General features: G+C 40.0%; 1 protein-coding gene across 1 annotated transcript; it reads right to left on the reverse strand.

The window, feature by feature from the left end:
• Window positions 1–2,048: 2,048 nt before the first annotated feature.
• Window positions 2,049–18,139, reverse strand: LOC148023026 (MAK16 protein-like protein). The gene is made up of 9 exons (XM_087695163.1): window positions 17,850–18,139; window positions 17,634–17,743; window positions 17,161–17,279; window positions 16,981–17,078; window positions 3,407–3,494; window positions 3,179–3,298; window positions 3,003–3,093; window positions 2,777–2,922; window positions 2,049–2,690 (listed from the first exon to the last, which is right to left on the reverse strand). Exons 1-9 carry the CDS (start codon window positions 17,909–17,911, stop codon window positions 2,646–2,648), a joined length of 879 nt encoding a protein of 292 aa, XP_087551289.1. The 5' UTR covers window positions 17,912–18,139; the 3' UTR covers window positions 2,049–2,645.
• Between the last annotated feature and the right edge of the window lie 4,619 nt (window positions 18,140–22,758).

The raw sequence follows: 22,758 nt of genomic DNA on the forward strand, positions 1-22,758 counted from the left end.
ACTTCAAAATAATGCCAAACACAAGCATGTTAAGACCATATGTGAGGATCTACACTATTGTTTTTTATCATATGTATTTTTGCATTTCGGAGATATGGGATCCTACTATTTTACCCAAAGGTGCAAGCATCTCAAAGCTACCTAGTTGCGGGATTCCATATACAAACCTATCACATCGTAGACCCACCCAACCAATTGGGTTGCTGCTTGTTGGTATGATCTAAACTAATGTTGCATGTAGGTGCAAGTACACTAGTAGACATGTCTTATTACATTTGAGAACTTTATGTAGTGAAGTGCAAAGTCTATTTCAAATATCCTTTGATATTCAAACAGTCTATCACCCTTTACAAGGGGTCCTTATGAGTCATGGCCCCCCACACCCCCCCCAAACATATCAAAGATGTTAGGCCAATGTGATCACTATATCTATATTGATGCATGATTATAACTAAACCCACTTGTACAACACTTGGACCATGTTAAGTGGGAACATTTTTGTTTAAAATTTGAAGTATAGAATGATCCAATATCTTAAAATTGAGCACCTTTGTGCTGAAAATCATTGAAATCTAAATGATAAGAAAGACTCCCTAAACTTGACAAGTACAACCAAGGTACTCTTAACAAGACTAGCTTGTAGATTTACCAAAATTCTTATTGCATCAACATTGAGGCTCGAGGATAAAACCTAGCCCAAGGATGATGACTCCATATCAATAAGATAACTACCCTTGTTTGCAAGTGCCAAGAACAAATTGATTGCACCTCCACTTCATAGCTATTAAATGTGTAGGACAAGCTTAGGGCCTAATTGTACAAGTTTCACGCTCAAAATCAAAGTTTTCTAATTCCAAGTTTACACACACACACACACGCATGCACGCACACAAAGGAGTGAGAATGTGTGAGTGCAATCACAAGACTTAAGTGAAAATCTTTATTAAAGTTTTAATGCTCATGTTTTTCGGTTTGGAACTTTATTGAGAGAGAGAATTTATTTTGATCATTCTTAACATAACAATTGATCCATGGCATTATTATGGTAGAGAGATGTTTGCAAATTGCCAAAATCTTCTATAAGTCAAGACCAAATCATACACTTGTGGACTAGCTTGTCCCATGAAGTCCCATTCCATTGACTCAAAGAATAAAAGCACAACATTCAACTAATAACATTTTAAAAAAGAATGAAAACATCAAGACACAAACTTGACTTCAAAAGTATCGTATGATCTCTTGAGTTTTGGAATTTTAGTTTCAGGACACTTTTCGTGTGTATAAATCAACTTTTTCCTTTCTACACTTTGATTGGATTTGGTTGTGCCGATTCAAAGCTCATGTACGGACACAGTCATTAGATGAAATGCATTGATGATATTGATCCCGAGAAGAAAACCATGGGTATAGCTAATCCGTGAACAACCAACTATCTAATGGTGAAGATGGGATACATTCTGCCTAAAGTCATTAGTACATGCTATAGCTAATCCGTGAACAACCAACTATCTAATGGTGAAGATGGGATACATTCTGCCTAAAGTCATTAGTACATGCTATAGCTAATCCGTGAACAACCAACTATCTAATGGTGAAGATGGGATACATTCTGCCTAAAGTCATTAGTACATGCTAAAAAGATCTAGAGAATGCATCAACGGCCACAAACAAATAACAAAAGACCAAAAATGTCAAACATTAATGCTTAAGTTCCACATTTTAAAAAACTGTTTCAGGTGAGTGGGGAAATGGGTGGACCCGAAATGTTTCACCAAGCCAAAAATGCCACATGGCAGTTGTCTCCCTGAAGGGGAGATGTTTCGGCTGGGGGAATGCATTTTGGGCCTGTCTCCTTACGGTCCTCTCAAGGGGCGTTTCGGGACATTTCCCACTACTATGATCTTCTTGGACACACTAAATAATATAGTCATCCATTTAGGACAAAAATGTCAGTACAGTCTCAAATGTAGAGCAAGGGCCTGCTTCAAAAGGAAGAGAAGCAGAAAAGGTCCTCTTCTGAACGAGCACAGGCATCTTGCTAAAACTCCTTTGAGCATGAAAGCAGCACTAACATAGAATAGCATGCATACATATAGGCAACTCTTAACATTCACTAGATTTCAGTGACGTGAAGGAATTTTGGCATCCAAAACCTGAGGCCCTTCAGGGACAAACAAACAGGAAAAAGACAACTCCAGGAGGTATGTTTGCAGTTTTCTATTCTAACATTTATCTATCCATGGTCAAACTGAGCCCATGGAGAAACAGTGGGCTTGCCTTTGCACCCAGAAAAATACCGCTACAAATCACTCTCATCCACCAATTACAAAAGAGAAGTGGATCCATGCTGCCTTCATTCATGTCTCGTAAGTGCAAGACTGTATCACTGGCTTCTGCTTCTCAAAACCCACATTTCTTGCAACCTCAGGACTAGGGATGTTATACAAAAAAACCCTGATCATCACTTCATGAACAGGTGTCGAAAGCGAAGGCATGACCGGTCAAGGCAAGGAGCTTATCAATGGAGAAGCCAGGGTCTGTGTTCCACATTGGCTTTATGTATTGCACCTTTCTTAGAAAACAAACTACCAGCCGAACAGCTTTCCACCATGTAGAGGGTACGTCACGATCTTCAGCAAAAAGTATCACACCCTTTGCTTCACCTCTTCTGGTTCTCCTTCAAATTCAATCTGTATAAAAACAGTAAGCAGCCTGTCAGAAGTACTATGGCACAAAAAATCTGGCGACGTCACTGCTTTGTCAAACAATCAAATACCTCAACGTGAGCTCTCTTTTTCTTCTTCTTTGGCTCAAGTCTCCCTTTATCCCAAAGAGGAACACTCCTCTTTCCACCCACATTTGACAAATTGTTCATCTCTTCATCACTTCCTTCAGGTTCTTCGTCGTCAGAAGAAAGTACACCTGAGAGACAAAGAAGGTGAACCAAAAGTTCGAACAAAATTGCAGTTACTGCTACAAAAAATGGTAGAGCTCCTGCATACCTCCCTGTTCATGTTGAGCCTTTCCAAAATCTTCAAACTCGTCTTCATCTTCCATCTCATATTCAACATACTCAACCTCTGGTTCTTCCTCCTGCCAAATGAATATGGCCCTTTTCTCATCAGTGCTATCAACAAACTAGCGGTAGCAGAATCAAGCCACTAAAAACAAGTCGTACCTCTTCTGCATCAGCTGCTTCAACAAGCTCTAAAGCATCCTCATATTGTTTCACAGGGAAATTGTAAATATCACCATAAGTACCACTTTGTAGCCGTTGAAGCAATTCTTTCTCTATTGCCTGGAAACAAGCATATAACTACTCAAAAAACAGGCCAACATGGCATAGCCCTTGCATACGCATTATTGTACCCTTCCCAACACATTCCTTATGTAAATGCCACAATACCTTGTCTAAGACAGCTGCAACCTCAGCCTTTGCCTCCCTTCGTGCCTCTCGTTTGACTTGTTTCGCTGGCATGGTAACAATTTTCTCCCTGTGAACCATGATGATGTGAGTAGAGCCCAAAACAATACAAAAAAACTGCCATTACAAAGAAATAAATCAAAGGAAAGATCCTATAAGCAAGCAGAAGTAAAGAGAAACTCCACATTATCTTATGAGGTATATTTTAACCGCTGGGTTCATTGTGTCAAATACATCCTGTCGACCCATGTGGGGCTGCTTCTTGTACTGGAAGAAGGGCTGCATTTTCAGCAATACCATATCCTAACTAACAATGATCAAGGGTTGGTACCAATAGCACCCTTTACTTTCTACGCTATATTCCAAAACAAAACATTTTATTGCCTTGATGTAGCTTGTGTCAACATGGCAATGTTACTAAGGCATATGCCAAACATCCAAACACATGCATGGGGTTGACCACTGGATTTCACCATTTCAAACCTCATACAGCATAGCTGAATCCAATGCTTTTAGTGGGGCAGCAATTAAGGATATAAGTTGAACATATAACTGCTTCCAAGCAAAACTTGTGAGGATGGCTGAATCCCTTTATCAGTAAGCATATATCCATGATCTTGAAATCCCCATAAGAGACCATTTTTCCTTTCAGCCACACCATCTTGTTGAGGTGTGTATGGTGTTGTATACATGTAGAGAAGACTGAAAGAGAATGTAGGTGAGAGAAGAAACAATCTAACTGCAATGGCTGAAAGATGCAAGGCTGCAACGGTCAGCCCCAATATGCAGCTCTACATGTCAATGTGGGCGCTCAACAATAGCAATGGGATGAGAGAATGAGGATGGGTTGGCCGATCGCAATGGATCAATGATGAATGGAGTGAATGAGGGGGAAAAACCGCCTATAAATAGGCAAAGTGGGGCCACAACTGGCAATCAAGTGGTTGGGCCCATAATGTGGGCATCCATGACAGCCTTTAGTGCCCAAAAGGAAACACATTGATGTACCTTGCATCTAAAGTACCTAAAACACACAAAATGACAAACTGACAATGTCCAAACTTCTAATGTCCTCATTTGACTCAGACTGAGGCTCACAAGTAGGAGCTGATTGTACGAGACACGCATCTACTACACCCCCTCTCAAGTCCTTGATGTGGCAAAAGACCAAAGAAGATGTGGATCCGAAGGTGGCAAGAACAGTGCCAATGTTGATGAAGTCTATTGATAAAGAATGTCAAGTAGGTTGGAATCCCTGTGGAATGGAATGGAACTTGTGGGATGAGATGCACAACCATAAAGAGGCACAATAACGGAAAATTGCCTCAAAGGACCTTGCACAATGGAAGGGGAATGGAGTCTCTATAACCCCTCTCCTACCAACTTGTCGCAAGAATGGCTCCTATAGAAGAATCCTTAACAAAGACAACCCACTCAACAAAGACAGCCCAAAAACGAAATCCGTACAGCCATGAATTAAGAGGAGATAAAACCCCAAGTCCAAAACGTGTAGGGCCTCCAAAGCAAAGCTCAATGGATGGTCAAGCAAAACAAGCAAGATGCCAATACCACAAATAGGCATTGAAGAAACATCTCCAACAATGACTATACCCTCTAATAGACAAAGATCCTAGAGCCAATCTCCTTGAGGAGTCATATGACTTGATGCACTATTGTCAATTAGCCAAGGCCTCCCATATGACTAAATGCATCATTGTCGATGAGCACCTCTCAAAAGATAAGACAATCGAAGGAAACTCCACCTAATGGATATGAAGAAACACTGACTTGGTTATATTAAATGGTGTCAAACTAGAAGTGTCCTTTTCTTTGGTAGCATTGGTTAACAATGTGATCAATACGCCTGCAATATTGGCACTTCCGTAAATGTTTCTTGGTGTAGAAGGCTATCAATGCTATGTCAGAATCTTTGTTGCGCCTTTCATCATTGAGAAGGATGGCGACCATCTCCTCATATTTCATCTCTCGAGCCACCTTGAAAGCTGTCATGATCTCATTGAATTGTGCTTCTTTCACAAAGCTGCTAAGTAGTTCAACCTTTTTTATCATCGTCATCTAGATGACTATTGAGACTGGTCAATTGTTCGTAAAGAAGACTTAAAACAATCGAGATGTTGCTTAAGAGTCTTCAAAGGATTGTAAGAGGTACTAAACAATTGCATCTTCAAAAATAATTTGAAATTATTAATATCTCCCCCTAATGTGCCTTGAAAGCCCTCCCATACCTCCTTTGCTATTTTTGTAATATCAAGGTGATGAGGAAGGTTGTTAGAGAGGCTAAGTCCTGTGATGGCAAGTGCACTCTCGTTCTTCTCGAGCCATTCTTGATGGAGTTATGGATTGCCCAAAATGTGCTCCGGCTCATTAGTGGACACAACTTTCCATACGCCTTTCCGTACAAGTATAAGCTAAATCTTTGTCTTGCAGATGGAGAAGCTAATGCTCAAGAATTTTTCAATCAAGATACCATACCTTGACATCCCAATAGTAGATGCCATTATTTGCTAGTTAATGGCAGCACTTATCCTGAACTAAGGCAACGCTTTAGGTCAAAGTTAGGATAGTAAAGTAGAGATAATACTAGCAAACTCAAATAATGATGTGATTAGTGGCTGAAGTAGTTGCATCACTAACTAAGAAGAGGATAGTGACAAGAAAAGAAGTGGCCATGAGTAGGAGCTACAAGTGGCACAAAATCTAAGGTAAAAAACAGCTAAGCACATGGGGTAGACATGAGCAGGGCAACTTGCATACACAAGGCAGGTATAAAGTTGTTTTTATTTTTTAATGTTTTATTTTGTTAAAAGTTATCAAACTTACCAATCGGCCCACGTTAAATTTGTGGTGATGTGGCATAGCAAAGTTGAGACAAGCACCACCAAGTAGAAAATAATGTGACAATCGTTTCAATGATGGGTTGGACAAAGGCTGATGGACACGACAAGTCACGAACACAAATGCACATTAGATTCTGCTAGTTGGCGCGAAACACACGTGCTAGTCTAAAGTATGAAGCGTGGATTGAGCACACCACGAGCAAATGGCACTAACGCTAGAGGTAGTGACCATGCAACTTTACTCAGCAATTGTGGTCGAGCATGGAGGCCAAATTTGGTGATGGCTACAAAGACAAACAACCCATGTAGGAGCAAGAAGAAACGGGTTAGCCTTCTCTTCCTCTTATTTCTTCTTCTACTTTTATTGCAGCAACGGTCTTGGGCTGCAAACTTTCTTCTTGTTATTTTCTTCAGCAACGCATATGCAAGCTGCCTCCTTGACCTTTGTTGTATATGGACAAATAAGATCCCCTTTGATTTATTGCTTTGCTTAGCGTTTGATTAAAAGTTAATCAAATGTGCAAATGTGACTTGCACATGTGAGGTTTCAAGTCTCCAAGATAACAATTGGTGTCAAAGGCAAAAGTTGTAATAAGTTATGTTTGAGGTACTACGTGGTATCTGCCATTAGATTTTAGCCTAGACCAATATATTAGTCGCTAATGTCAGTGGTAACATTAGAGATTAGACATTGATTAATTAATTAATTAATTAATTAATGCCAATCTAAGGGCCAATAACTACTCGTGGATACTTGGAAGACAATTTGGCCTAGCCAATTTAATTATTGACTGGTGAAATTAATTTTTTGTGCACTATATTAATTATTAAATTAATTATTTAAATTAATATTCTAAAAATTAATGTGATAAATTGGATAATGCAAGAAAATGAGATTAAAAGGCTATCACTTAGCAAAACTTGCCCATACAAGTGAAAAAAACGTTTTTGGGAGCTAGTGGAAGTCTATTCCAACCATTGTGAGAGAGAAAGAAGCCGTTAGAGAGTAAGGAGATGCTGCTGCTGTGATTTGCAACCATCAGGGACTAGTTCTACAACAAGTGACAACAGTTTGAAGCCCCTCCAGATACAGATGAAATCACCTTAAGGTCCTTCTGGTGTAGGTGACAACATATAAGAGGGGGCAACAACCTTTTGGTGGTCCTAAGCTGTAGGTAACAACTTCCATTGCTGTTTGACCAAGGGCAGTAACAGTTTTTCAATCTTTCTTGCGATGAAACTCTGAAATTTCTCTCTGTATAGCATTCTATCTCATTCTCTAGTCATTTTTCAACTCTCCTCAACAAAATCCAACCATATGAGTCATCAAATGGCTAGATATATTGAAAAATCTCTTATGTAAACCCTAATTTATAGTAGAAATCAAGGTTTGACAACCACCTCATGATGTGTGCCCAAAATTGACGACCAAGGACTTGAATTTCAATAGCCGAAATTCAAGAATTAAGAGCTTAGCATTAATCGGCCAATCCCCAAGCAAACCAAGGGGCAAATTGGTTTGAAGGCCTGATAGTCATTTATGATAGCAAGAGGCACTTGTATTAGCAGGGGAGATGAGAGAATCTTAGTTATGCTCCATCCATTTGCAAAACTAAAGAAATACCGCAAGGGGTGCCAAATTTGGGGGCAACAGACTATACATTGTCTAAGATTTAAAGGTAAAATATGCATTTTTAATTTATATGAACTCTATGCTTGCTATATATTAGTGTTAAATCAGGTTATTTACCACCCTATCCAAGAAGGAAAGCTAGTTTCAAGGTTCCATCGCCAGGATACCATCAACTCCCTCTAATCGGTAGGCCCAAGGCACTTGATTGAAGGTCAAAAGCTTTGCTCCATAGTCACAGGGAATGCAAGGGACACGAGCATAGAACACAAGGAACTCGTCCCAAATGCGTCCCAAAAAGGGTGCATCTCCATGCAATGGTCCATCACAAGGAAACGTGTCCCACGAAGAGGGGGACTGGGGGAGATACGTATCGGATGGGATGCAAGGGAGCCACTTGTCATAGGGCTTGTACTCTTGTATTGTTTCTTGTAGTTTTCTATCATTAGTTTTATTGTTTCTTAGCTTGTATTGTTTCTTGTAGTCTTCAATCCAAGGACTCATTATTTAGTGGTTACTATTGGACTTTAGTCTTCATGGCATATGGCATTTATGATTCCTCAGTTATAACTTTTACTACATTTCTCAGTTTGTATTATTTCTTGTAATCTTCAATCTAAGGACTCATTATTCATCATTTACTTTTGGACTTTAGTCTTTAAGTCATACAACATTTATCACTCACCATTTAGCATTGACAACCCTTCAATTTGAGTATTCATTATTCATTTGTGTTTCAACTTTCAAGTTTCATAGCTCATGTAATGTTTTAAACTTTTATGGGATATTTTTACAAGGTTTTTGAGTCAAGCTATTGTAATTGTTTAGTTTCTTTAGAGTATTTCAATTATGTCTAATAAACATATAACTTTTAGATCCTCGTCCCCATCCTGGTCCTTGGTGACTATGCTTTGCTCTACCGCTGAAATTGTATTCAATTGAGCATTACAACAAGACAGTCTTCAAATAGTGACATGGGATCAACCAAGGATGACGCCTCTCAATCTGAAATTCACAGTGTTGGGGAAAATGCAATGCATGATCTTGGACAAGGCAAGTAACATGGACAACAAGGTGATGATGATGCGGATCCTTCTAGATCTCTTGAAGTTGATGACACCAACAAGAGGAAGAGGAATTTGATGATCAATTTAAAGATCAGCTGAGAACACCAACTAAAATGTTGGTGCAATTGGCAAATGATCCTCAATTCATTTGCTTTTTTAAGACCTTAAAGAACGACAACAAAGGCAAGAAGAGGAAATCATCTTCAAGAGCTTCGAGACACCAATATGCACTGAAGAAAGAGCCAATGCAGCAGCATGATGTTCAAAATGTGGGTAGTGTCACAAGTGGTGTAGCATTGGAAGCATGGACAAGTGCTAAAAGAAACTAGTGAACACAAAACAAAAAGGAAAGAAAACAAAAGAACACTAGAAAAAGAAAAGAACTCAAAGATGTACTCAAGAAATGGAATCTGTATATCAAACACGAGAATGACGCGTACAATAGTGAGTCTTTGGCTCCAAGGCACTAGCATCGACTCCCTCTCTCCCTAAAACTTGTAGGTAATGATCTAACTAAATGAGGAGGGATCCGAGTATATAAAGAAGAAAATAATGCCAAAATAGGGGTAGGTCGGCCAGCATAAAATGCCCCAAAAAAACATCGTAATAACCATAATAAAATGCCTAAATAACCTAGCCATGCCCGAGACTCGCACATGAGCTATCTGAATTGCTAACACCCTCTTTTAGATCATGGGTGATCTAATATAATACAACAATACAATGATAATGACTCATTACAGTCCATAAAACATAGAATTACCAAAATAGAACCATGGATACCCAAGCAGTGGTAATCAAGTCCCCCACCAAGATGCCTCGGAGAGAACCTAATGTCGATGTCGATTATATTAGCTCTTGAAATAGAGAAGAGTCATAACAAATCTCTATGTCTGTCAATAATATCTCACAATAGCATACGAGTCAATCCTGTTGAAAATGTCTTTGAACATACATGACCATGGATTCCTTGCCTTTGGCCAAGACCGCCAAAATGTCCCCTCATGTGAGCTTGGACTAGGAGCCAATCCCGCTCACTATCATATAACCAGCTCATCATGAACCTGGATCTCAATTGTAGCTCCAGGATTTGAATATGCTAAACTTTGGCCAATGCATCAAGGACGTCCCTCTCTGGAACATGTGCACCTGTATACTTGTATAGATGAGGCTTAGTTGCCCCATCTCACCACCTGCTCACTCTCGCTCACTTGTACTAGAGAGTCGTGAGGGATGACTGCATCACCTGGACTAGAAAGCAAGAAAGGAAGGGGCATTCAAGCACTTACCTCGATTTAAAGAAGTGGATCTCGGCCACACCTTGGTCTTCCCCTTGGCCAAAGGATTGGAGTCGAAGTCTGAGGAAGAGGATGACTTCTCGAAGAAGTCCGCATCCAGCTACTTTTTCTTCTTCCATGAAACTGCGAACTCCTTACAGTCCTTCCACAAGTGTCCCTTCATATCACAATGATAACACCATGCCTTCAACTTCTTCCTCTCACGCCTCTCTGAAGTTGTAAAGGCCTCACTGGAATCTCCATAATGAGATGAGAGCCTCCTCTATAAATGCAAAGATGCCCCATGCTCAAGCAACATGGAGGACGTGTGTAAAGCTTATAGATGTAGAGGATGTTTGTACCCGCAAAGCATTGGCCACTCCGTCAAACTCCAAGAGGAGCTTGTAGAGTGCTGTTCCAATGAGTCTGCATGTGTCGAAGCTAGTCTTATACCTATGTAACATGGAGTAAAAATGACTAAATGGTGTCCTTCGGCTTAAACTTCATCTATTGAAGCTGTCCATAATGTGCCACAACAAGCATCGAGGAAGGTGCCTTATACAATATCTGAAGCTTCAACCATATTTCTAGGAATGTCTTGCAAGAGGTAACTGCTGATCCAACTTCTTTAGAAATACACCGAAACAGTGCAAAATACGCTCGTGCATCGTCCAAATCCTACATAAGCAAAGCTTCCTCATGGTTATCCTCATCAAAATCTTCGGGAAGAGGAAAAGGAAGCTAAGGTCGAGGGATAGCTCCATATACAATGTAACAAATCTGCTTCTCCACAAACCAAGCTTTCATCACAGCACTCCATGTAAGATAGTCTGGGCCATGTAACTTATCAGAAATGCACAAAGGAGCCATCGGGAGAGGAGAAGAAGAGAAGATAAGAGGATAAAGGGTACAGAGAGAGAAAATATAGCCAAACCAATAGCAAAGACTTCACAAAATGAGTTCAGATGCAGTGTAACCAAAAATCTCATCAGAAACGAAGGCCAGCTACTGCAAAATGAAGAAAAACCAATCAAAAATTCCCCAACCACGATTAGGGGTAAAAAAAAGAAAAAGGCGAACTAGTTGAGCATTTAATATAACAAAATGACGATTGCAAACTCGAATCCAAGTGCGGGCTGAAAACACAGGTGGTTGGTCTAAAAAACGCAAGCCTGTCCAGCAAGGGAAAAAAAGACCTGTAATCAACAAAAAATTCGCAACATGAACCTAGATCTTGCAATCTGATACCATGTCAAAAGTCATGCAGCAATGGAAGCATAGACAAGTACTGAAATAAACTGTTGAACAAAAGACAAAAAAGAAAGAAGACAGAAGAATACTACAAAAAAGAAGATAACTCAAAGATGTGCTCATGAAATGGAATCCATATACCAAACACGAGAATGAAGTATATAACAATGAGTCTCTGGCTCCGAGACACTGGCACCAACTCCCTCTCCACAGAACTTGTAGGTGATGATGTGACTGAATGAGGAGGGAGCCGCGTATATAAAGAAGAAAATAATGCTAAAATAGGGGTAGATCAATCAACATTGAATGCTAGTCAGCCAATATAAATGCCCCAAATAAGCATCATAATAACCATAATAAAATGCCTAAATAACCTAGCCATGCCCAATCTAAACTACTAATAGCCAAGCACACGAGGAGCTAGTCAATTGGATGCAATGTGGCATATTAGTTAAGTTGTAATTGCAACAATGTGAAAATACAAAGCATCACAATGCTTAAGAGGGAGAAAAGCCTAGAACCTAGTGGAGGTTTTAAGGCAAGTGAAGTTAGAGGTAAAGTTTACGTGTGTTTCTTGGTAAAGCTTCAAGATTGTTTCACCTATGAAAGAATACAATTGGATGGATGGAGGGTGACTTGGCAGATCATCCTTAGTTATGCACTTTACCTTGATGCATTTCAGATAAAGTCGATTTTGGATCCAACTCTTTCAAGCTGAGCAGAGCATAGAAGGTTCAGAGTATTGCCTAAGCTCAATGGGGAGGTTGCATCTCCACTACCCTAGTAATGGATAGTTAGGTTGCATAGGATCTTGAATGTACTTGGTTTGCATCCAAGGTACTGTATGCTGGCAGTATTTCTACCATTGGGATCACTATTCAGTGTACCAGTCATTGTAAGTCCGTATGCATATGGTCTGGTTTGCACCTAGGCTTTGAAACTATACATTTGCAAGGTTATTGACATGTATGTAATACATGAAATGTACATTTGGATGTGATGTAAATTTGCAAGGCATGTATGCGATACATGGATGGTATACATTGTATATTTGCAAAAGTACAATTATATAAGTTACATGCGGTTTGCAGTAGATGTATGCTATCATCTGGTACACCATAATTCATTGCTATGAGGTGTTGTTTATGCTAAATTTATGCATTACAATGCCTTGGTGATCAAAATAGTGTTGGGTTTTGGCATGTGGATGCATCCCTTATGGTTTTAACAATGGTTATGATTCATGTGTGTGGATTGTACAAGGTTTAAGTGATTGAAATTTCACATGCAACGAGCATGAGAATTATTAAGCAATAGGTGCACATGTTGGACTACAATGCCAACATGTATTTCCAATAGTGGCAACAATAGATGCTTTGGCACATTGCAGTGCAATCGAGGACGATTGCAAGGATTTGAAGGGGGTGGTAAGGACTTGAAATTTTATTGCTTTGCTTAGCATTTGATTCAAAGTTAATCAGATGTGCAAATGCGACTTGCACATGTGAGATGCAAGTTAATTATTTCAAAGTTTAGGACCCATGAGCCCGAGATATCAATTGGTGCCAAAGCCAAAGGTTATAATAAGTTATATCTGACAGGTACTTGGTGGTATCTAATGTTAGATTTTAGCCTAGATCAATTTATTGGCCACTAATGTTAGTGGTGACATTAGAGACTAAATTAAGTAATGTCGATCTAAGGCTAATAATTGCGCAGGAATACTTGAAAGATGAATTGGCCCAGCCAATTTAATTATTGGCTAGTGTAATTTATTTTTTTAGCACTACATTATTTATTAAATTAATTATCATAATTAATATTCTCAAAATTTATTAAATCAGCTAGATAATGTTGAAAAATGTAATTAAAAGCTTGCCATATGGCAAAACTTACCCATGCAAGTGGAAAAAACGTTTTTGGGGCTTGGTGAAGTCTATTCTAACCATTGTAGAAGAGGCGACTATTAGAGAGCAGAGAGATGCTACTGATGTGATTTACAACCACCAAGGACTAGTTCTACAATAGATAACAACTGTATAGAGCTCTCCAAGTGCAAATGATACCAGCCCAAGGTCCTTCTAGTGCAAGTGACAGCACACAAGAGGCGGCGGCGGCAAATTTTCAGCCTTACTTATAATGAAACTCTGAAGTCTCTCTCTCTCCAGCATTCTCTCTCATTCTCTGGCCATTTCCCAACTCCCCTCAGCAAAATCCAGCCATCTGAATCATCAAAGGTGGAGATATTAAAAAGTCTCTGATGTAAACTCTAATTTACAACAGAAATTACAGTTTGCAACCACCTCATGATGTGTGCTCAGAATTGAGGGCCTAGGACTTGAATTCCAACAATTGAAATCAAAGAATTTCAAGGATATTCAAAAGACTAACCAACCAATATCAAATTTGGGGCTGAATTTGTCTTTCAAGGACTTAAGAATAGAGGTGAAAGCCAATCCCCAAGTAAACCAAGGGGCAAATTGGTTTGAAGATTTACTAGTCATTTATGACAGCAAGAGGCACTTGGATTAGCAGAGGAGATTAGAGAATCTTAGTTGTACTCCATCCATCTACAATAAAAGCTAAAGAAATACCACAAAGGGCACTACTTTTGGAGCAATAGCTGTTCATTGTCCAAGATTTGTAAAGTGTGCATTTTCAATTTATGTGAATTTTATGATTGTTGTAATCGGTGTTAAATTGGATTATTTACCACCCTATACAAGAAAGGCTGGTTTCATATCACTATTGGATTCGACAGTATGAGAGAGAGAGAGAGAGAGAGAGAGCTACGGTGGATGCAACTCCATGAAAGAGAGAGAAATCATGCAAGTACACAAAGCTTCATAGTTTAATGTGATAAATATTGATAAAAGTACAATGGTTAGAGCCTAATTATATAAGCCTAGGGTTTCCCCCAAACCTTTGATCCTTATTAAACGTTGGGAGGTGAAAAAAATGTTTGCCTTCGACACACACAGTTGCACACCTAAGATGTACTCACACACAAGGATATATATAAAACTAAACTAACGGTGAGATCTTCCCCTAGTGAGAATACTTGGGATATCCTCTGTGTTTCCCCTAAGAATTTGTATATTAGTCTAAAGATAGACTTTGATTTCTTATTCTTCCCTTTCTTCTACTTGGTTCTCCTTTACTTCTTGATGATGCTGCACAAGCATGGCTATGTGCACTAGCCCTGCCACACTTTGTCTCCTAGTGATGTGCATCTTGCTCAAGCACCAATAGGACTACTTCCTCCCAAGTGATAGCATCTTATGTATAATAGGTGAGGAGATTGGTGTAGAATACATCATATGACTAGTTCTCGTAATCTTTATTCAAAGCCAATTCTTGTATCCTTACTTGAAGCTAGTTCTTGTAACCTTTATTTAAAGCCAATTTTGACCAAAACATTCACCTTTCTTTCGAGTAACGGAAGATATGAAAGTATGACACAACTAGGTCCTCTGAAGGAACGTCCTTACCAAGAGTACAAGCTCGTCTTAAATCTGCTCCATCTTGTTGATGGGATCCCTCATCATAGGGGAGTCCAAAGAGTTGTAATAGCTTCAACCTCGAGAGATGGGAAATGCTATAATGTCTAGATCTAGTAGAGAATTGCCAATCTCTTCCAAACCTTTGCAATAGTGCGGATGCATCTTACATGCACAGGCGCAAAATCTGCACAACTCAAATTGAAAAAAGAGCGGGCTCTAGCATTTAGCTAACCCCATAAACCTACCAAGTTTAAGGTCCCTCCAACATGGGGATCCACAATAGGTCAAGATATAGGGACCACAGCAAAACCCAAAGGTCAAAAGTGTCAAGGATACACTCAGCTTTGCACAACCATAGAGGGTCGTTTGTTTCATCCAATTTCATAGATGTGGATAGAGCAGCTAGGACAGGCACCAACAAGCAAGGGGAGCCATCAATGCCAATTGAGGACTAGCAGCCAAGGAAGATTGAGAAGGGAAAGAATGATAAGATGGTCTGTGGTCTCTGTCACGGTCCGTTCAACCATCTTCATGGTCACAACTCTATGAACACTGATCTTCATTGTCTCAATTGTAACTATGACTACACATGCTAGCACAAGAGCATAGGCTATGGGAACAACAGTAGAGTAAAGTAGAATGGCAACATCAGCATAAAATGCAACACTTAGTAGTAAATGCAAGGTTGTCCTTTCAAAGGAAGTGGCCAGATGTGCCACTCTAGAAACACGCTGCCCAGGTACAAATGTGGCAAATGAGGGAGAAGTTGGGTGAGGGAGATGTGCCACTCTAGTAGGATGCTGCCCAGGTACAAATTGTTTATTCCATATCCCTAGTTGCGTCAGGGAGAAGTGGAAACGCAACCACGAATATGGAATAAACAAGCCACATCTCCCTAACGTTGCTGTCCACCCTCCCTCAAGGAGACATCACCGGACATTGAGGACCTTCGCCGGCTGTTGCCACACACATCTAGGACCTGTCCAGCCTCCCACAAGCCTCTACAGCAAGCAACGTCACTCCTCAGCTGGAGACTTCATAAAGAGCACTCCCACTTCTGCATTTCCTTAGTTTTCCTTAGTTTTCAGGCCCCCCGCTGTTCATGATCACCTCCTGCCTGTCATTTGCACATCAGCTGTTGTGTTTTGCAGATTTGGAGTCTACACCAGGAGTTGACACCTTTCTACACCCAAAAATCAAATATTAATGCAGCTAAAGTGTTGAAGAAAAATTCAAGAGTGCCCAATCACAACCTGTGTGTGTTCAGGCGCAAGCCAAGAAGTTTGGTTGGCTCATGTATCTACAAATAGGGGATCTGTCCAGCCACTTTGCATCCCACATGCTGCCATCACCCTTGCTCCAATGCCTTGTCCACCTGCTAGCAACTGCTCCACCTACTGCCACGTCATCATCAACCACCACTGGTGGCTGTGTTTTTTGCACAACAAGCCACCCTGCTACTGCCCAGCTGCCACATTATCATCTGTCAATTAGCAACAGCTTTTTGCCATCTGTGCAACATTTCCAATACCTGCTACAGCAATGTTTGCTGCTGATTAAGCCACCCTAGTGATGCCATCATCCTATCCTAGACACCTCAAAACTTCGTCTCTAGATCCTATTGTTAGGTCAAAGTAAGACAACTCACCCTCAGAAGATGTACTGGAGTAAGGAAAACAAGCAAATTATTTCATTTGAAGGGTCCCATCATGGTGAAGGGGTCTTTTGGAGCATCTCCTTGTGGGAGCCAACCAAGAGTTTATGCAAAATTGAATTGTCCAAAGCCTTGAAGAATTCAGAAATTTCGCTTCTAAGAAACACATGCTTGAGCAAAGAAGATTGCATTCATGTCAATCAAGCAAAGGAGTTTCAAAGGGCTTTTGAGTATACACAATTCATTCGTGAAGAACTCAGAAATTTCACTTCTAAGAAAACACGTGCTTGAGCAAAGAAGATTGCATTTAACTTACTTTACTTTCAAGGCTAGTTTTCGCTTTCGGATAAGGTACTGTGTCATCTTTGTAAGACGCTGCTTATTTTTGTGAACCAAGAACTTCGGCCAGAACTCCTGTCCAATTAAGAGAGGAAATAATAATTCAGTAAAATTGCGAAAGTACTTGATCATATTGACATTTAAACTCGATACATGCCAGATATTTATCAACAATCTCCAAGGCCTTTGCATAGTTCCTGGGTAGCTTTACTCTCTCCCACAATTTATTGGGTGTGTGGGCTCTTTCAATGCTCTTCATGTATAGATAGAGAGTTCCTGTGTCAAGAGAGAAACAAAACCATGGCCTTGTTAAATATCTCGTACCAGAAATCCACACATCTATTCTCTTGTCTGCTTTGAAACATATTGCATCATATCTGCCTGATTTATTTTTCTCTATCTGACTTGTTTTTCTGTGTCTGATTTTTCCTCCTTCCCAGTGATACTTACCTTCCACTAATACAAAAACGGTAATCACTTCTGCTTTATGGCCCGAATTAGAAGATTTGCCATCAAATTGAAAGACACAGAGTTTTCTATGTCACGCTTTCTGTTCGTATGTATGATTTCTTCCCCTCCTTCAGCCTAATGCTTGCCCTCACAATAATAATAAAAAGAATGAAAAGGCACCTTCGTGCTCTCTGATGGTTGCATAACGGCTGTTTGCAAGGGGGCATGAGCTCCGATTGCAAAGACCTGAGACGTTATACTCATTTCTGCAGAAGTTTTGTGTGCCGGTTCTGCGTGAAAAAAGAAAACACAGGAACGCCATCAGGAGATCCATCAGAAGGATGGATTTTCGATGGTGCTAAAACATAGCGAGTGTCTACGAGCATGGATACGTACTTGGCCTTGAAGCTGCAATGGTTGTGGTTGATGACCTGCCAGATGACCTCGTCGTGCTGCATTCCGAGCTTTCCACGAGGGGCAAAGCCTGTCAACACAAGCGACAGAAAGAAAGCAGGCTTGGACTTCCCTGCAGAGGTTGATGAATCAGAACTTCAGCGGGCTGGAGCGTTCGCAGGATTGGGTAAAAATCTATGAGGTTTTTCTTTTCGACCATGCATTCCATTAACACTAAACTCCAGAAAACCTATGAACGTTTGCAGGATTGGGTAAAAATCTATGAGGTTTTTCTTTTCAACCATGCATTCCATTAACACTAAACTCCAGAAAATCTATCGGAGTAATTTGTATCGGAGTAATTTGTACTAGGCATGAAGCGCCTCACGCAGGTAGGGTCACACGGGCGGGCGGGCGTGCGGGCAAGAGTGTCGTGCTGCATCGTTGTGGCGGTTGTGGGAGGTTTTGCGCAGGGGCTCTACATGGGCCATGTGGCCCCTTGCAAAAGCTTCTATTAATAAATTTAGAAGATAAAATATGTATATATATATATATATGTACACACATATATATAATATAAACCAACCAATGGCATCATAGCTTAGGTAGTTCAAGTGTGGGTTGAGTTTTATGTGTGTGTGATGCTAGTCACACACCAAACATTGAACGTCCACTTTGAAAGTTTTCAGTATTCAATACACTTATTTAGGGGTTGGGCATCAAAAGTCCTTTACACACTAGTTAAAAAGTGCAGGCCACACTCTAGGCACGGATTGGGCATCCGTCACTTAGCGTGTAACCAACTTGAGTTCAAACCCTAGGCTATGTTTCCTCGAAAACACATTACATAATTTGAACATCAACCCTAAAGGAGGTCCAACAACTCCATTAAATAGCTGGCAACAACTTTAAAAGTAACATATGCCTATGCAATAGGGTAGTGAACTGGTGAATCATCTAGGGGGGGAAAACCCGAAGGTAAAGGGACAAATAGAGTGACAACTAACAATCCCCCATTGTATCCCTTTTTTCCCAAGTTACATTAAAAAATCCAGTATTCGAATTGCATACATCATATAGCATCAAATAAAATAATTTCGAGCGTTTTGATGCTTTTAACAAGTAGACCTAGTTTTATAAATATAGCCTTCACAAAAGAATGACAACAAGGGACACAATAGAATCAGACTCAAGAATTTACTGTTTTAAGGTTTAACACAATCTAAAATATGAAACACATTTAAAATGGTTTGACAATTTGGCTCACATTAAACTTACATGTAATATATTGTGTAATGGTTTTAAGTGGCTAAAAAAGAGGCATCTTTAATGCAAAACTTTCACTAACTTGAGATGGTGTGTTTTGCTTTTTGGGATGTCACCTTATGGCCTCTTTACCCCAAGACAAAAAACCTAACTTGTGTTCCCAAGAAGAGAGAGAGAGAGAGAGAGTGTGTGTGTGTGATCATTGCTTGTGATACTTAAAATAGCTATATTTAGAGCTTACAATGGTAATACTCCCAGTCCGCACTTGCTTATTTTTATTATGACCTCTTGTAATATGTTTTGCAAGTGTTTAAATATTGGCTACTTGAGATTACCTTGGATTGTTGTTAGCATTGCCCTTCAGGGCATATGCTTATACAATGGTACGGTGACAAGGTGGAGTGGTCCACTTAGCTTTGAAATGTGTGGATATCTTGCTTTGCGAGAAAGAAGAGTTTAGTTTTAGAAAATCAAAGAAAAAATGTGCTCTCTCTCTCTCTCTCTCTCTCTCTCTCTCTCTCTCTCTCTCTCTCTCAAAAGGCAATGCTCTTGCATGCCATAGTGTGCCTTCGTTTTTCTTTATAATAATCATCGACATTTGTTGAAACAACTACAAGAGTGAAAAGTAAGAATGCAAGAAATGAGAAGCATGCTAAGCTCAAAGAGGGGACTTTGTGGAGCTATATTTGCATAATAACTTGAGATTCAAAGATAATGAAAAAGGAGTACAAAAGATAAGTGCATGTAGTATTTAAATGAATAAGAATGGATTTTATAAAAGCCTAAGGTAAAAAACCTTTTAAAGAGGGAAATGTCAAGGTGGTCCTCCTAAGTTTAGTCACACATCACTACTAGAATGTATACTACAAAACCCCTAGAATTGATGATGTACATAAATGCAAGGAGGTGTTAGATCTAGTTAAGTGTAATAAATGTATTGCTTTTTAGAATACTTCAAACTTCTCATGGAGAGGGACACGAATAGTTTTGCCCATTTACCATGTATAAGCACATAAACCTTGCAAATCTTGCTTGTTGAGAGTCACCATTTATATATGATGGTGTTCTTGTTTGTGCATTGAGTAAGCATAAAAAACTCTTCAATATACACACTTCATCGTAACTATATAAAGGTTGCTATGTGTACTCAACTTAACTATGTGCAAGTGGTCAAAGTATGCTATGTTTTGTTTAGCCAAGCTTTATATCAAGCACTAAGATGAAAGTAAAATCCAATAGTGGAGACTCTAGCATCATAACAACCTACCTACTGAAATCACAAACAACTTGTAATTGTGGATCATGTGGACAAAACAAAGTTTAATCTCTTGCCCCTTACAACTAGCTTAAGTTCCACTTTAGAACTTGCCAATGATTTGAGGCTAGGTAGTGCACAAATCTTATTAAATGTGACACTATGAACTACACATTTAGCCTAGTATAGAAGTCATAAAAGAGACACCCAAAAGCCTATTGATATAAGGATACATTAACTGGACCACTTGGACCTTGAAAGCTGAGATGTAAGCTAGGCTTTTTGTTCAATAGATTCTAGATATACATCCATTTTCTTGTAAGAGTATCGTCAACAAACTTACCTAAGTTAGATGCTCAAGTAATCATAAAACACTTTCTAGTATGGCATTTCAAAAGATGGCTACAAATTAGCTCTAAAGGGTGAGGTTTCAACTTCATTAAGAAGCAACAAATTGTCTACATACAATTTGATGGCCCATAAAGAGCCTTTATGTTTTGCTCATAGAGTATACTCTCAATTGAATATCACAAAAAAGGCAAGGAAACAAATATGAAATTTTCTTCTTATACCAAGCTCTATATGTATACTTAAGACAATAAAAAGCCTTCTTCAATTTTCAAACCTTTGAGTCACATCCCTCAATGGCAAAATATATGATTTCTTGTGTAAGTTATCATTAATAAAAGTTGTCTTGATGTCTAATTGATGTACGTTCCATCAAAGCAACCGATAAAACATGACATCGAACGGTTGTCATATTTGAAGTAAGTGTAAAGGCTTAATCATAATCATAACACTCTGCAACAAGCTAAGCCTTGTAGCTATCAATACCGCCATTTGCCTTTTCTTCCAAGGTTGTAGATCCATTAAATACCTTTGGCTTTGTTGACTTTGGGCTAATTAATCAATTTTGCGAACCATTCTTAAGTATGAAATCATACTCATATGCAAAGCACGCATCCAGTTGTTAACCCCAAGTCGAGATGGCGGAAAATGGCAAAAAATGAAGGAAAAAGTGAAAAAAGCTTGGAAGAAGAGCAAAGACACACAGCCGACCTCTAAAAGCTAAGCCGAGACCAAAGGCGCAATTTTAAATGAAAGGCGCCTCAAAAAACTTGGAAAACTCTTGTAAAAGAGCGCCAGGCTCCCTCCTGTGCCAATTGTAAAGTATTAGATGGGCATAGGCTAGAGGCATAAGGCTAGAAGAGGGAAATGGTATGGGTGCCCATGGGATTTTAGGGCTTGTATATAAAGTTCAAAAAGTGAATGGAAGCTCATTCTTTGGTGTGTGGCTAACAAGAGCTCTCTTCTTCTTCTCTTCTCTTTTCTCGCGCGCGTGGCTATGGAGGATGGAGCTTGGAGATGGATGAGGCTTTGGATGCTTGAGCTAGCATCAAGAATCGTGGAGCTACCGAGGTATGCGAGGGAGGAGGCTACTCACATCGACATCAAGGTAAGCTCACTACACTCGTAGGATTGACGGCGCGTCGGCTAGGTGAGAGATAGCCATTAGAGCTCGCTTGAAACTCTTGAAGCAATAAGCGGTCCGTGGGTCTTAGCGGTTGAGTGTGAGCTTCCACTACATTTTGGTTCTGTTGTTACCGGGACAAATGGATTCAAGCTTGAGCACTTGCGTGCCTCATATCGAGCATCGAAGTAGGGGATTCATCCCCGAAACGGAGCTTGAGATAGGTAGGAAGTTTGGGTGTTTTTGATCTTCAAAACAAGTAAGTATTTTGGGATATCTTGGTTGTTTGATGATTGGAAAACATTGAGAATTTATTTCAGTTTTTTGCCTTCGATTTTGTTGCATTTAGCATAGGTTAGAATTAGGAAATCGAACCGGAGAAGGATAGGGTTTACTATTTCAAAACAGAGCAAAACAGGGCAAAAATCGTGCAAAAATTGGTAAAACGCTCGCTAGTGATGCCTAAGATCAGCAAGTGAGTGATTGGGGGCATCAATACCACACCCGGGAAGGGGTATAAGAGCCAAGAGACCAAGGGAGAGCTCATTTGTGCCATTTCTGTGTGTGTGTGTGTGTGTGTGTGTGTGTGTGTGTGTGTGTGTGTGTGTGTGTGTGTGTGTGTGTGTGTGTGTGTGTGTGTGTGTGTGAGTGTGAGAGAGAGAGAGAGAGCGCTCCAGCCTGCATCGATTCGATCGCATCACCGACGCGCTTACCGGCCCGTTCAGGTATATGAATCTCTCCCTCTACTCCCCTAGATAGGATCTGAAAGTGCATGGCCATTGTGCTTGCTTAAATCTTGTGAATCAATCAAATTTGTGTTCGTGTTGTTTACGTGCACCGCACTCGGCCCGTTCGAGTGGCCTTTTCTGGGCCAAGTCCCAGAATCGGCCCTCGGCCCCTATCACTCGGCCCACTTCCTA

Source organism: Lygodium microphyllum, chromosome 16 (assembly GCF_053477565.2).
Source record: "Lygodium microphyllum isolate KBCC chromosome 16, Lygodium_microphyllum_v1.1.10, whole genome shotgun sequence".
Taxonomy (NCBI): domain Eukaryota; kingdom Viridiplantae; phylum Streptophyta; class Polypodiopsida; order Schizaeales; family Lygodiaceae; genus Lygodium; species Lygodium microphyllum.